We start from the raw sequence: 16,719 nt of genomic DNA on the forward strand, positions 1-16,719 counted from the left end.
ATAAAGCTCTACTTTGTGGTAGACACTTTGTTAGTCCCCAGGGATACCAATGCAAAGAATGAAATGATCCTCGCTCTCAAAATGCTTATATTCTACATATATGTATATATATGCATAAAATCATAAACAGAAAAATGCAAAATAGATATGAAATAGTTTATGAAGAAGACTTGTAGTGGAGAAAATTTAAAAACCCTTCATGTAAAAGGTATAGTACAATACATTTATTGAGTTCCTAATATGTGTCAGGCACTGTGCTAAACACTAAGTATACAAATAAGAAAAAGGAAAAAGAATCCCTGACTTTCAGGAACTTTTTTTTTTTTTTAAATGGGGTCATACAATACACAAAAGGAAGCTAAAAACTGGGATAGAGGGATGGGGGGGGGGGGGGGGGGGGGGACAACAACACAAGGCACCAAGATGATGAAGAGGTGTAATGATTATAGAATTAAACCAAGCAGATTATCTCTTGGGAAAGATGAGCCAATTGGAGTAATCAGTTATCTTCGAAGAGAGGCTTTGGGAGGAGATTTCTGCTCTGCTTTCCAGTCTTCCAATCAGAGAGACAGAGGCAGCATATGAAATATGAAGGTAGTGCTTCACTTATGTCTTGTAGGAAATGAGACACTCTGGGATGCTTAGCCAAAGAAAAGCAGGACAAGGGACCATGCAAAAACATTTGGCTAGGCTGAAGATTGATGCTTACAGAGTCATTTGCATTGGAGCTAGAAACTTGATTGAGGTCAGATTGTAAAGGACTCTGAAAGATTTTTATTAAGGTTTTTTTTTTTTTTTTTTAAATCCTGACAATAATAGAGAGACACTAGAGTTTGAGTTGCAGAATCCCATCATCAAATTTGCACTAAAGGAGATTGTTATAATAGTGTTGTGGCAGATGGATTGAAGTGAGAAATTCCTTTGAAGGACGAAGACCATTCTGGGGGTCATTGTCATTATCCTTAAAAGTATTTTTAAAGTGTTACTTTTTAGTCTGAATAGCAGGCCCTTTTAAGTCAGAGAACTTCAGAACTCATCAAATTCTCTATTTGATATCTTTTCTCTAGCCTCAAGGGCCCAGCTCAGCCAGGTGGGTCCTCACCTAGGTACTCTGTTTCCAGTCTGAGTAGAGCTCATAGCAACTAAGCTAAGGTGGATTCTTAAACAAAACAAACAAATCCAGCCAGCTTATCAAACTTAAGAACAGCTGTGATGTTTGTCTCTTCGTGGTTATTTTCTTTTTAAAAATTCTGAACTTAACCCTGCTCTCCCTACCCCCGCTCCGAAATGTTTCTATGACACATCATAATAGAAAAGAAAAAATTTTATGAAACCATAAATCTTTTTATCTTGAATGTTTTAAACACATAATAAATTCTATACATGGGACTTTTAGGTGGCACAGTGGATAAAGACCCAGCCCTGAAGTCAGGAGTACCTGAGTTCAAATGTGGTCTCAGACACATAACACTTTCTGGCCGTGATGACCCTGAGCAAGTCACTTAACCCCAATTGCCTCAGGGGAAAAAAAATTCTACACATTACTTTCAAAACTGCTGGTTGTCTGTGTTCTCTTCAGTACTTTTTTCTCCTGTGAATTTTTAAGCAATATGTATGTAACTCTTTTTTCATCACTACTGTTGCTAATCACCCCTCTCCCCACTTGTTTCATTGTAGGTTGTCAGGAGACATGACCTACTTGCACTGATCAGAATTCCTAAGCGCATTTTTTTAAGTAATTAATTTTTTTAAATATTTAAAAATATTTTAGGATCTGAACTGTCTTAAAGCCACACTGTGCATACTTCATCTTAACAGTTTTTACTCTTGAAGTGGATAGCATTTTCCTTCATCAGTTCTTTATGGTTGATTTGAGTCTCAGCTGCTTGTATCACTCATTCATCTTACCTATAGTTTCTCCCATTCTCTTATGACTTCTTTAAAAGTATTTCATTATCATCATTCTTGGAGGTCTCTTTTGGAGAAAGATTCTGATCTCAGAACCTTTTTCTATGGAATAAAGAAGCTAAGGAAGAGAAGGATACAAGAAGCTCTATAGCTCTCATCTGTACAACTTCTAATGTCTGTATATTGCCATGTATTATATTTTATTTCTCAAATGTGTGTGTTCATATGCATGTGAATGTGCGTATACATTACATGTACAAACATATAGTGAGTTAAGTTAGAGAACATGCTATTTTGTTGTAGTTTTCAATATTCAAAGCATTCAAATATTTTCTGGTATTATTGATCCATATCAAGTGATTATACAGAGAAGTTGAGTGACTTAACCTGTGGTTGTAGAGTTTGTAACCATTAAAGCTAGTATTCAAACTCATGTCTCCCCTTATAAATCTGAACTAGTTTCATTTTACTGTTTGACGTAGCATTAAAAGTGTCTTAAGAATTATAGTGAAATGTACATACTGTTTACCTCATATACATTTTTTCTCTTTTGCCTTGATGTCAAGTATCATACCTTTTTATATTTTTATGGATTTTTTTTCATGTATAAATCCTTTTGTGGAAACAGAATTTCTAAACTTAGAAATAATTTAAATTAGAATAGTCTAAGAACAAAGTTGAGCCAGTGAGATTGGATAATTCTCAAGATACCTAATACCTGTGACAATAATGAATGAAAAAATTTTAGATTTTAGATTTACAATGAACTTTTATTGAATATCTGATGTTTGTATGACTGTGTATAATGTGCTTCATAGAGATTTGGGTTTATTGATTTTGCATTGTCAGCATTCCTTTTTGGTGATAAAAGTCATTCTTCAGTTTTCCTTTGTAGTGATATACACCCTCATTAAAAAATATTTCTGTCAGTTTGCATTTTGAGGTTCTAGACAGCATAAATTCTGCCAGGGTCAGCCCAAGTGGTTTTATCTATTTGAATTTTTATTGAATTGAGAATTCTTTTTTATGAACTTTTTTGGACTTTTCTTTCTTTTTTTTTTTTTTTTGGACTTTTTTCTTTTTGAGAATAGAATAGTTGTTTATTTTTAGATGAATTACTGGTTTTGGTTTTTTGTTAACAGAAGCCGTCAAACCTTGAAAGTCAGAGAACACAATGTACTGGGTCCTTATGTGGATGGGCTTTCTAAACTGGCTGTCACAAGTTACAAGGTAAAGACCATTATATGAAATATTTCAATTCATCATTTTTTATGATTTGTTATTTCAGCTTTTCCTGTAACTGACTGTAACTTTTATGAGAAGGAAGCATCATTAGGAAACAAAACCTGTGTACTGGTATCGTGTAACTAACAAAAAGCTGGTCCTCCTACCATAATTATCTTTAAAGATATTTTGATTTTTAGAAATCAGATACTTGATCAGATAGTGGTAGGTAAATGTGGACTAAATCAGATGGTAAATAAGACTTAGCATCATCATACCTTAAATCAATAATTTCCCCCTGATGCCTTTTTGGCTTTTATTTTGCTTATCTTCTCATTTTCCTATTCTCAAATCCTATTTATGTGGTCTTTTATAGTTATTGTTTATGTTTCTTGGGAATGTCTTTCTGTATCATGCTGAGTAGTTTTCCTCAAAAATTTTTTTTCTCATTGTCTTCATTTGAAAATTGTGTTTTGTTACAATATCATAATACTGAATATCTGCGCAACAAGAAATTATTGAATCTAAATGAGCAACTGGGAATCATAAACTATTCTATTTCTTGAAAAATTCATTCAGATAGAATTTGGAGAATTTTCGGAGTTCTTCAGATTGGAACTTTATTTTTTTCAATGATTTCATATAATTTAACTTAAGGGTTCTTTTTCTGCTAGGTTTACTTTTTAGTTTCTTATTTATCTCTGTGTGTGTGTGTGTGTGTGTGTGTGTGTGTGTGTGTGTTTTTTTTTAAGGCCTATTTAAAACTTTTGTTATAGGTAAGATTATTTCTTACAAAATTTTTACACTGTTCAGCATGTTGAACAGTCCTTGAATTTGTTCATTTCCATATCAGTGAGGAATGAAATGCTTAATGTTGCTATAATGTAATTATAAATTTTATTAAATAAAAATTGGAAACATGGTTTACTCTACAAACTCATGTTTACTTCACTGGATTAGTTTTATTATTAACACTTACTAGTTTTATTTTGTTTATTGTTTTTTTGCTTGGGCAATTGGGGTTAAGTGACTTGTCCAGGGTCACACAGCTAGGAAATGTTAAGTGTCTGAGACCATTTGAACTCAGGTTCTTCTGATTTCAGGGCTGGTGCTCTATCCACTGAGCCACCTTGCTGTCCCTCACTTATTAGTTTTTTATTAACGTCTGTTGTGTCTCCAAATTGCAAAATAATTATTTTATTCCATGGATCTTAGCTTCCTCTTCTCTAGAGCTCAAAAAACCCTAAATAATCTCCCTTTTCTCTTTCTTTGTTTTCTAATCTCTGAGGCAGAGGTTGCTCTTCTTGCAAAGACCACTTCATTTTTTTTGGATCATGGATTTCCTTTCCTCTTCTCTCTCTCCCTTCCCTCCCTCCCCACCTCCCCGCCAGGCGTCTGTTCTTTTGTTATTTTCTTCTGTCTTGTTTTCAGTCTTTATCTTATTCACTAAAATCCTTGAATGTCCTTAAACATGTTCAAGTCTCCATCTTTGTCATCTTCCCTTGAAGATGATCCTCTTAGATTGTCTACAATATCCCTTCACTCCTAAATTCCTGAAATCATTTATATCTCCAATTTCCTACTCATTTCTTATTGTTTTCTAATCATGCATTTATCATTATTTTTTAATCACTCGTTCTAAGGTTACTAGTGATTTCCTAGCTGCCAGTTTTGCCAGCCATTTTTCAGTCCTTGTTATCTTTGCTATAGCTTTTATTGATAGTGTTAACCATTGCCTCCTTCTGTATTCTTTCTTGGCTATTCTTCAACCCATGTCCCTACTCCTCTCCACTTGCTCTTGCTGACTCATCAATCAGTAGGCATTTATTAAATAACCGCTATGTGAGAGACCCTGGGAATATTCAGATACTCAAATGATTATTTGCCCTCATTGCTCTTCATGTTTTCTCCAGCATGTAGTCTGCAACTCGTCCAATATCACCCATCCTTTATGATTAGGCTGTTACAGAAGTTCACCAGAAGGGTTTTATCAGACTTGTTGAAAGTCTTCCTTGCTTTCTCCTGATATCCCAAGGGTGGGCATACAATCTCTTCACCCATAATTCTGGATCCTTTCTCCATGAACAACTCATCTTTTCTTGTTTATTTCCTTGATGACATTTTTTATTCTACTTCTTTAAAATTCTTCTTGATTACATGTTTCAACCTGCTTATCTAGCTCTCCTTTGTTTGCTGTGTAGGTTCTTAATTTCCACATGTCTTTAAGCAAAAGCTTCTATATCTGTCAGGGAAATTGTAGAGGCTATGTACTGTGTTCAGGAAAATGGTGGATTTTGAGCTAGGAAATTAATTAAATTTCAGTTATTTATATATAATAATATAAATATTTATATATAAAAAAATCAGATTTCTTTTTGTTATGTGTCCATTGTCATTTCACTTAGGCTCTCTGATCTCCAGTTTCCGCTTTGGTAAAATAGTTATAATAAGGCTGTTGTAAGAGTCACCTGGAATAATAATATATGCAAAGTACATTAAAAACAATAAAGAAAAATATAAATGTCATATACATTTTCTCATGTGCATTTTTATTATTAGAAGAGATTTTTGTTATAGATTAGACTTTTTGACCCTTGAGATAAATTCCAACTTTGAAACCCAGTGACCAGATTGTAAGGCCTTGAACTGTCATTTGCTGGCTCTAAGACTGAGTGTTTTTCTCTTAATGAGTAGAATTAATATTTTTATTGGAATTATAATATCTGTCCTTTTTGTCACATGGGATTATTTTTAGACTGAAACAAGATAAGATTTATGAAAGTGCTTTGAAGAATCCTCCTTCCATACCATTGTAATTTCATTTACTTTGAAACTCTGATTTGAAGTTGACCTACAATATTTCAGTTTTTTATTTTCTTTTATGGGATTAACAAATCTTTCATTATTCAAAAAAGAACAGAAACAATTATATACGAAACTGTGAACTATTAGAAGCATATATTTAATTTGAATTAGTTTTTTTCAGTAATCAGACTTTTTTTTTTCTCTCTCCCAAATCTTACCCCACTGGATTAAAAAGAAAAATCCAAATCATAAATATTCAGAGTCAAACAAAACAAATTTCCATATTGACCTCATCTAAAAATGTATGTTTCCTTCTGCATCTTGAGTTCATTACCTATCTGTCAGGAGTTGAAGGAGCATTCTTCATCATCAGTCCTCTAAAGTCATGTGGATCATTTTGTTATTTAACATTCTTAAATCTTTAAAATTATTAATTTTTACAATATTGCTGTTATAAATTGACCTCCTGATTCTGTTCACTTCACTTCTTATCAGTTCATGCAAATCTTGAGATTTTGGAGGAATACCTGCTGCTCTGAGCAAAGTAGAGAGGGAGAGGAGCAGTGTTTTTAACTTAATATAAATGTATTAATTTTAATGAATTTTATGAGCATTTCATTTTATTCCAATTCTAAACTAGAATCATTAGACTGACTTAAGGCAGGCCTGGCCTGTAACAACTGGACAATAAAAAGTTCATCGTTCAGAAGAATTAGAGGAAGGTTTATTGGAGGTCTTTGGGTACTTTAGTCAGTCTTTGGATGTGTATTGTTCAGTTGTGTCTGATTCTCTATGACCCCATTTTTGAGTTTTCTTGGTAAAGAAATTGGCCATTTCTCCAGCTCATTTTACAGATAAGGAAATTGAGGCAAACAGTTAAATGACTTGTCCAGGGTTACCCAGCAAAGAAGTGTTGGATTTGAAAACAGGTCTTCTTCCCCCAGGCCTGATGCTCTGTCTAGTGTACCACCCAGCTGCCCCCTTTAGAGGGTAGATAGAACCAGTGTCTGACTTTTACAGCAATTCATTGCCCTTCTGGCAGTCTCTTGCATTCCTGTTAAGAGAGCAGTCATCAAAGACCCGGGCATAGAGGTAAGGAGTGCCCCCACATCAGGCTGAGCCCTGGGGCGGGCATTACTCTGGTGGTCATCAGGCTTTAGGCCTATCTTCCAGCCCTTCCCACGTTTATCCTAGTAGACTTTGTCAGATGTTTTACCAAAAGATTTTATTGGATCTGGTCTCAGAGACTTGGATTCTAAGGCTAGTTCTGCACTGTGCTATCTGGGTGACTTCACACGAGCAACTCAGGTACCCTGGCCTACAGTGTGCTAACCTTTGCTATGACTTGACCTCTCACTGTGATTCTAGACCTGCCACGTTTACCAGGTACTGATCAACAAAAAAAAAAGGCCGTGGGATGATTTGATATACTTCTTTGTCGTGAAACTGTACCGACTCCTAGTGAGCTGGCATGGCTTTTCTACCTGTGTATATGTATATATGTTTAATAGTCTGTTCAGGAACTTTCTTTAGAAAGGAAGGAATGAAACAAGGAAGGGAAGAAAAAGAAAGAAAAAAGGGAGGAAGGATTGTGTTTCCTTAGCGACTCTAAGAGAAGCTTTGACTCCTCTTAATCATCTATCATCTTTCTATCTATGTCTTTCTGTCTGTCTACCTATCACCTATTTTTCTAGAGATTCAAAATAATGAGTTAATTCTTAACATTAGAATAAAGCCAGTGTTAGATCAAGCAGTGGTTGTTTAGTATTTGGATGTTTCATTAATAATATGTTTTTATATTTATGCTGAGCTATTAATGAAGAGGTACTTTTTTCCTTTAAAAAAAATTTAGTATAAAAGCTGTTTAATCTCTTACTGTTCTTTAGAACAGTAGCAGGCAGAGTAGGAGTCAATAACTTTAATATAAAAAAAAACTGCTTACATTTCAATTCCAGTTCATATTTGTAAAACTGAAGGTCCTGTTTTGTTTCTTGGTTATAAAAATTTGCCTGTATCTAATATTGTTTTTGTTTTTGTTTTTTTTTGGCACTTAAAGGTTATTTTTAAAGAATAGAACATATTTAATCTTCATACATATTACTCTTCTCACCACCTCAAAATTAAAAAAAAATCATTATTACTTAAATTTTGGGCTCCTAATTCAATTAATTTTAATCACTCTGTATTCCAAAAAGTAGCATTCCATTTCTCTAGAACTCATATCTAATATTAAAGCTTTTTGGAGAGAGCACCAGCCCCCAAACAACATTTCTAACATACATTAGTAGTATGATTTTGAGTAGTTATCTTGTTCAATAGATATCATATGTAAAAACCACCTTAACAGATAACTTTAGAAAAATTTGAAAAGCATAAGTAAGAAATGTCAAAAGTTGAACTAATTTCAGAAAAGATAGATATTTATATATTTGTACATGTCTTGTATTTTATTTATAGTTTTACAATGAGATTATCAGTGGATACTTTCTTGGGTGGTGCATTTTGAAAAGACAAAACATTTTTACAAGCAAATGAGCTGTTAGTTTTGGTGAGGTATTTTGATACAGTTCTATAGAGTGTTCTTTGAACAAACAGTGAAATGAATTATCTAATGTTTTAAAATTTCTGTGTAGGATATTGAATCCTTGATGTCAGAAGGCAATAAGTCCCGAACAGTTGCTGCAACCAACATGAACGAGGAAAGCAGTCGATCTCATGCTGTCTTCAAAATCATTCTGACCCATACTTTGTATGATATGCAATCTGGGGTAAATGTATCATAGTTATTATTCATGTACAAAGCCTATTTTTGTTCCTGGTGTGAAATCATCCATCTCTTCTCCACTTATGTAGTAAAGGATCATAGATTTAAGATTGTAAGAAAACTTTAGAGGCCAACTAATTTTAACTACCTTATTTTTGAGATGAGGAGGCTGAAATGTAAAAAACTTCAGTGTCTTGTCTAAGTAGCAAGTAAGTAGCAGAGGAAACATTTGAACTCAGGTCCTCAAACCCCAGAATCATTGCATTTTGCATTGCCCATGATAAGCAAAAGATTTTTTTAAAAGATAAAATCTGAGCCAGTCATGTATATGAATTTAAATTGCTATGATGGCTAATTTGAAAAACATTGATATGAAAGTGTGAACAAAATTATATCAGGTTTAATGGTGATAATTAAGAACAATTACCCTTCCAAAAATAGTAGAAATGAGTTTGTATCAAGCTTGAGAAGACAGGAAGTGAACTAAGGAAAATCACTTCTGGGCTGCATCTAAGTATATTTTGCTAAGGCACAGTGCAAAATTTCCCAGCAGCTCTCCAAGTTTTAATGGTGATCAGTTTTTAGTCGTTTTATTTGAAAAGAGGGTGATATGTCATAACGTCATTTTAGACCTAGCTGAAAAGTTCCTAGGGAGTTGTAGGGGGAGGGGAAGTGATATTTGAATGTGAATATTGTCCTAATATCCTTTTTTAAAAACTTATTCAGAAATTTATTCAGTACTAATTCTTCTTTTTCTCTCCTTTGTAAAATGAAGAAAAAGTTACCTTTCCCTTGTTGAATGATTTCAGATGCTGTAAAGCTAAAATAAAGGCCTTGGCCATTCAATTAAGCAAACTCAGCAGAAATTCCTTAAGCACCTAATATGTTCAAAGCACTTTAGCAAAAAACAAAGCAAAACAAAAAAAGCTCACTATATTTTAGAATAAGTATTTTGATATCTATTTAAAAACATAAAGCAAAAAAAAGTATCATTTTGATGAGGACAAATTCAGTTGATGCCTGCCTTTCTGGTAGGTCATATTACATTACATTGTCTACTGTTTCTGAGAGGGGTTTGATACTTGGCCATAGGTTGTCATAATCTCTATAGTTGCTTTTAAATGTGTATGTGTGAATGGTTTGTCTTATCTTTTTGTAAGTTATTATGTCCTAAAATTTTAGGTTTGTTTTCATGATTATTTTGTTTTAGAAGATATAGCTTTGCTAGTCCTTCTCAGATGTGGAGGCAGCTTTATATATTTAAAACTATTACCCTTAAGCTCTAATTGGCACTAACCAGGTGGGAAAGGCTTTGAGTGCAGGTCCTGTGACAAAAGTATGTACATTAACTAGCTAAACTGAGAGAGTCATTTTGCCTGAAGATTGATCACCACATATTTTTTGACCACAGCAATTCAGGAACCTATCTGCTCAATAAATACTTAGAGCAATTGTGATCTAATTTTCTGGAAAGTAGGGAGAGGATCCATTCCAGTGAAATCAAAGCTGTTTTGAAAAGTTGAATTAAGAATTTTAACTAAACTGGTATTCTTCTCCCTATCCTTTCTTGTTCATTTGTTTCTGCCTCCACACCCTTTGGTATTACCAAAATGGAAGGGTGTTCAGTGCAACATTGTGGGCCATTTTGTATTTTTCTTTGTTTCGTGAGTTGCCATGGCTGTCACCAAGAGGCCAGTCTCCTGCTCCTAGTCTTTTGTCAGAATTCTATCTGAAACTCTCCCAGCATGATGGAATATGCTATAGTTGATGCTCTGTTGCCTCTGTCTAAATAACCTTTATTTTCATCCCTCAATGAGGCATCAGAGTAGGACTTGGTGGAAGAACTAAATACTGTAGAAATCCACAAAATTATTGACTTTATTTATGAATGTTTATCTGTAATTTTAAAATATAAAACCCAAATTTTATGCTTAAGTATTAAAGGCCCTCTGTCCTCTTTTATAGGCAAGTTAATTTTGATAAATTAATCTTTAGCAAAGACATCATCTCTTGTATATTTTTCCTAAGGTGTTTCTGCCTATTCATTATTGTTTAATGTTTTATCTAATAAACTCTTTAAAATAGTTGAAATTCCAAATGGTAGCTTAATGTATTCATGAAACTAAGTTTATAATAGTAAGTGTTAATTTTTACCTGTTTTTAAGAAAAAACACAAGAAATTTGGTTTGTAAATCTTCCAGGGAGGATATAATCTGCTTCTTTTTGTATGACTTTGAATTCTGTTTATCAAAACAGGACCAATTACTTTTTATTGCTGTTTGTCTTTTTCTCCAGACATCAGGAGAGAAAGTGGGCAAACTAAGTCTAGTCGACTTAGCAGGCAGTGAAAGAGCCACAAAAACAGGAGCTGCAGGCGACAGGCTGAAAGAAGGAAGCAACATTAACAAGTAAGGGTTTTAGAAGCTCACTTTCCTATTTTGTTGGTAAGCAGCTTTGAAAACTGGATTTTTTTTTTTAATCTCAACCTGCTTTCTATTAAAGTTTAAAGTGTCACATGGATGGATCTGGGAGCTGGGAATCATTGTTGTTCTTTAGTTAGAAAAATGGAACTTTTGACCCCATTTCCAGTGACAACTGAGCTTTTAGTATTTTCTAGAGGGAGGTGATATATTTATACCAATCCATCCTTACTATATCCAGATTTTCTTCATTGCTGTGCTTTGCTTTTTGTGGAATTTGACAAGCCAGGTTTGGAGCTCATGATTAATAAGTATATCCTCCATAGGGATTGACCCTGACTGGCTGAAGTAATAGGGCAAGTTTTCACCTTTACAAGCATACCTACAGTATTTCTATAACCAGTTTACTTCCATTCCTTGTTCGGTACTACTTCTCTTATCTCTTTGGAATTAGAGATGTGAAGGTAATCCATCATATCTCTCTAACCAACCATGTTCACAGGTTAGCCCTTTTTCCTTACTGATTTTCAGGTAGTGGTAAGACAGCTTCCTGTTCATGCTTATGTTCATGCTTAATTCCAGTTAGTGAAAAATACAGACAACTTTTTAAAAATTTCCATATTCTATCTTCAGTCCATTGAACCAGGTCCTTTATTCTTTAATTAGGAAATCTCAGTCTCCAAAATAGACATGGATAGGATTGATAACATCATTGTGTTAATCCCCCATAACCCAAGTGCCTCCTCGGCAGCAGAGAATTCTCTCCTTGGTATCTTTGTATCTCCTAGTAAATCTTGGAGGAAACCTTTTCTCCATTTCTGATAATGAGCATAGGGTGATGTCTTCTCATACTTCTTCTATGGGACTAAGTTTGCTCTTTAAACTTTTACAGTATTGAATCTCAGTAGTTCTGTCTGTGGTATTCTTTTCATTTATATTGAAATCATTTTTCTATTAAAATTGTTTCATTGATGCTTCTTTTTTAAAATATTATTTTACTTCCTGGTGATTTCCCCCAACCTAATCCAGTCCTTTCTTGCAACAATAAAGTTGCATCCAAGCAAAACAGCCTTCTGCCCCTTTCTATAAGTAGTCCATCATCTCTCTATTGACAGATAGAAAGCATGCCTTAGGTGCCTTCTGAAATCACTGTGGATAATTGCACTGATCAGAGGCCTAAAATCTGTTAGTGTTGGGTTTATTTCAACAGAAAAAGTGTGAAGGATTTTTTTTCCACAAGAGAGTTCTCTAACATAAGTCTCTTATTGTCTTGATCTTGTTTTTAATGATTTTTTTTTTTTCATGTGGTTTCCACTTGAATGGTAGGTAGCCTAATATATTAGACTGCAAGAGGCTAATGATTTCTACCATAGACTTGAAAGAAGACTCTTGAAGAAGCAGTTTTATTTGGTCAGCAATAGTAGGATAGAAGTATTAATTTGTAGTTTCCATAAGCTTGCAATTGAATGCCATTACGCTGATTACAGTGCCCACAGTGTTATTCAGATGAGGGCCCAGTTAGTGTTGTTGAATGTGTTGACATCCTATCTTTAGATTGTTTTGCTTACCAATAATGTTCCTTACACCCTGCAGGTCCCTCACCACCCTTGGTCTGGTTATCTCAGCCCTTGCAGATCAGGGTGCTGGAAGAAACAAGAACAAATTTGTTCCATATCGTGACTCTGTCCTCACCTGGCTCTTAAAAGTAAGTGATTTTTTTTCCTTCGTGTTTTTAATGGAAGAGAGAAAGCAAAAGAATAAAGTATAGGATTTTCCAGTGTCTAGATTCACAATCAGGAACTTTTCTGTGTGTGAGGTAAACCTCTGGGTGAAGTGTCTGCAACCTTCCTTGATTTTTTTTTTCCTATTTGGATGGCAGTGAGATGTCACAGTGGATAGAGCACTGTGCCCGAAGTCAAGAAAATCTGAGTTCAAATCCAGGCTCAGACACTTAATAATGGTATAATTCTAGCAAGTTATTTAATCTCTTTCTGTCTTTGTTTTCTTACCTGTAAAATGAGCATCATAACAGCATCTTCCTCGAAAAGTGTTTAGCATAATACCTGATACGTGGGGGTATTTAATAACTCTTACTCCTTTCTCTTCCCTTTTTTCAGTGAAAGCCAGCATCAGTTGCAGCAACTTTCCCTCTAATGTGTCTATTGTATGAACTTCATTTTGTAATTACCTATAGGTCTGCTAAGCCCAATGAAGGCACCAAAAAACCCCCAAAATATAACTTTCCAGTTCCCTTGGTGCCTAGCACATTATATAGGCTTTACCTAAAGGAGATGATTAATGTTTGTAGAATTTGTTGAATTGAATTTTACTCCATTTTTCTACCTCTAGGTGTGTTGCAAATAGTAGCTAACAATTATATTCCAGAAGAAAAGAGAATCTAAATGAATTTTCTTCATGCTAGAATGGCTTTCCATGCAGAAATCTTATTCTAATCTGCATTAGTTATGAAAATTTAATCACTGATAGACTTGTTTTTGTGTTTTCAGGGATATATACATTCTTATGTCTGCATAATGTATCAAATGACTTTTTTAGGCCATTTTTCACTCTTTCCCCCTCCCCCCCTTTGTTAGAAGACAGTACAGAATTGTTGAAAACATTCCAGATTCATTTAATCAGGAGACCTGAGCTCTACCCTGCCAGTTCCCATTACTCCTAAGTAGCGCTGTGACCTTGGATGAGAGTCACCCTTTTGCTGTTAGTGTTTTTTCTCATCTGTCAAACTTTAGCTCTAAAAATCTTAACATTATAAAAATTCATTTCTTTTCATGTTTCACTTCCTTTGAATTTTCTACATCTGAAGCAGAATTTGTCTAATTCCACAAACAGTAAATGAAGGACTTTCCTTTTCCTTTGAAAAAATGGCAATTCTTTTGTTGTTATTTCCTTTTTCCAAGTGACTTCAGCTATTTTCAGTGTAGGCAGAATATTTTGTTGCTTTAAAAGTCACAAAGGGCTTTTAAAATATCAAGCATTTGTTGTTGGCCAGGTTTCCTTTTCTCAGCATAAACTGAAGCACAATATGTTTTTTACTGTGGCAGTTACTATTGTAAATCTTCTTTTAGCCCAGTAGCTTTGATGGTTCATGTGGGCTAACAGTATGTGGTTGTTGAAGGGCAGCACTTACCCCAATGTTGCTAATGCCCAGATTGGCAAACTGAGTTAAGATCTTTATAAGCAACTCTTGAATCTCCTTACTGTGTGTGGGACTCTCCTTAAAATTATTTGGATGTTACCAAATGCAAGTGTGTCAGAAATGTTAGCTTGACTTCTATAAATGAAGCAGTGATCAAACTTGGGGAAAGACAGCTTCTCAGAAAGCGATGATCCCTCCTAGCACAAAATAGCCAGTTTTTATCACTACTTCATTCCTTCTGGCATATTTTCTTTTAGCATAGAATGCCTTCATTTGTGTTTCTATAGCAAACTGAATTGTTGGTAGTGGATGTGTAAATAGATGTTGGAGTATGATCTATTAAATCTCCATGGGAGCAGAAAGGAATAGGAATCATCCGGTCTAACCCTCTCGTTTTACCAGTGAAGAGTTACTGATGTCTGAAGAATTTTCATGATTCCCCTGAGCCAAAGATTTTATTTTGTGGCTGCACCAGAATTAGATCAGGTCCTTGGGCCTACGACTCAGCCACTACTACAGAGGAGCATCTTCTAGGACTGGGAGCAGGCATGGCTGCAGAAAGGTGTGAAGGACAGCAGTTTGGGGTCTGGGCACAGCGCGTGGTCCTGGCTAGCCAGTGTTGTGTGCAGTGTAAAGGGGAAAGAAAGCTGAATCCTAAATATGTCAGTGTTTGGTGCCAGGCCAAGGAGTTTGGTAGTGTTGGAGGTGGGGATGGTGGTTGTAGCAGCAGTAGTAGTGGGGGTGGGGGTGGTAGTGGTAGTAGTAGTAGTAATAGTTACCGACCTTTCATTTTGCAAGGCACTTTAATCGTTCAGGTCCCTTATGAGGCTGGCCCCATAGGTTGATTAACATTTTTTGTAGACATCCAGGCTGAGGCTTGGCCTGTTCTTACAGAACTCAAGAGACAGGCCAGCCCTGGGTATCCCTGCTCCAGGTCCAACATTCTTTCTCCTCTGCCATGCAGGTAAGTGACATAGGCAGACCTAAGACTTGGATACCAGCTTATTTGCCTTCTCACTTAAGTGAGTCCTTCTCGCTGTAACGACTAGTTCTTCAGGGCTAGCTGGAAAAACAGAAGGTCATGGGGTTTAGGGCTGGTGGGAGCTTTGGCCTGAGAGGTCACTAGGCTCTGGTACAAAGTCCTTTTGGGTGTCAGACCCATGTCATCTGTCTCCATATATTCTGTCCTATATCAATGTCCAGGTTCAGTTAATTTATTTAAACTAACATTTATTAAGTGCTTTCTCTGTGTGAAGGAGGACTATAAAGACAAAAAGCCAAGCTCTATTTGTTGGTGTTCTCATGGAGGTCAAGAAGCAATGGTTAGGAAAGGTTTATGTAGGGTATGGCTCCTGAGGTAGAGATTTAAAGTAAGCTGGGGAGGGGAGTGTGTTCTGGGTACAAAGGTCATGAAAGACAGAGTCTCTGGCAAGATGTGGAGATGAGATGTTGAATTCAGGGAACAGAACGTGTGTGAAAGAACATCATATGTAATGACTGTAAAGGTAAATTAGATCCAGATTATGGAGGATTTTAAATGTTATACTGAGGAGTTTCTTTTTTATCCTAATAACAATAGGGAACTAAATTAAATTATTTAAAAAAGAGATTCATGTGAGGATTGTGTCTCAGAGTAAATGTTTTTCTATATGTGTGGAAAATAGATTCAGAGGCCTAAAATCTTGAAATCGGGAGAACCAGAATATACTAGCCACAATATATGTTAATAAATAATGCTTTAGAGTGTACAGAACACCTTAGTTTTGTTTCCTTATTTGAGCTGTATCTGTGGACATAGATATCATTTTTCTCATTTTACCAAAGAGGAATTATCTCAATGAGGTTATGTGACTTACCCATGATCACACAGCTAGGAAGCCTCAGAGACAAGCTTGGAAGGTACAGCTTTCCTGACTCCCAAGTCTGGTTTTCTTTATCCTACAGACAGCATGTCTTTTTCTGGATTTGGTTTTTGTGGGGGAAAAGGATTGTAGAGCATGATGTACTTTATATTTTAAGATTTTAATGTAAGCTGGAAGGTATTGGCTTCATTTTTTGGAATCTTACTAATATTCTTGTGTATTTTGTTATATAATTTCAGAGGTTCAACCAAGAATTAAATAGTGACCAAAAGCTAGAAGTTCTATCTGGTTGTGCTAATCTAGCACCATAGAACCCCCAAGATTAGAAAGTGTGGCTTTAACAATTGTGGGAGGAGAATGGTCTTCAATCACATCATCTTGTGTGGTAGCCCAATCCTAAATGAAGTTGTGATTTAGTTATTTAGTACCTTCTTGGGAGATCTGTAACACAAGTTGCAATTTTATAGAAAAATATCCACCAATGAATATGTGCTCGTGTGTAATATTTTTGTTTATTAGTGATGGATAAACTAGCCTTTCTAATGACTAATTATACCGGGCAAACCAGTTATATGGTGG

The 16,719-nt window shown here is 35.2% G+C and overlaps 1 protein-coding gene across 2 annotated transcripts in view; it reads left to right on the plus strand.

Moving 5' to 3' along the window:
* Positions 1-16,719, plus strand: part of KIF13B (kinesin family member 13B) — a 243,715-nt gene that overhangs the window by 97,161 nt on the left and 129,835 nt on the right. Inside the window, exons 7-10 of one of the 2 annotated variants that reach the window (XM_023494793.2) lie at positions 3,051-3,138; positions 8,571-8,705; positions 10,997-11,109; positions 12,715-12,826. In XM_023494793.2, coding sequence (XP_023350561.1) covers positions 3,051-3,138; positions 8,571-8,705; positions 10,997-11,109; positions 12,715-12,826 — 448 coding nt within the window. Of the gene's footprint in view, positions 1-3,050; positions 3,139-8,570; positions 8,706-10,996; positions 11,110-12,714; positions 12,827-13,942; positions 14,841-15,172; positions 15,243-16,719 lie in introns of those variants that run through there. The other variant, XM_031950913.1, reaches the window with a different exon arrangement.

Source organism: Sarcophilus harrisii, chromosome 2 (assembly GCF_902635505.1).
Source record: "Sarcophilus harrisii chromosome 2, mSarHar1.11, whole genome shotgun sequence".
NCBI lineage: Eukaryota > Metazoa > Chordata > Mammalia > Dasyuromorphia > Dasyuridae > Sarcophilus > Sarcophilus harrisii.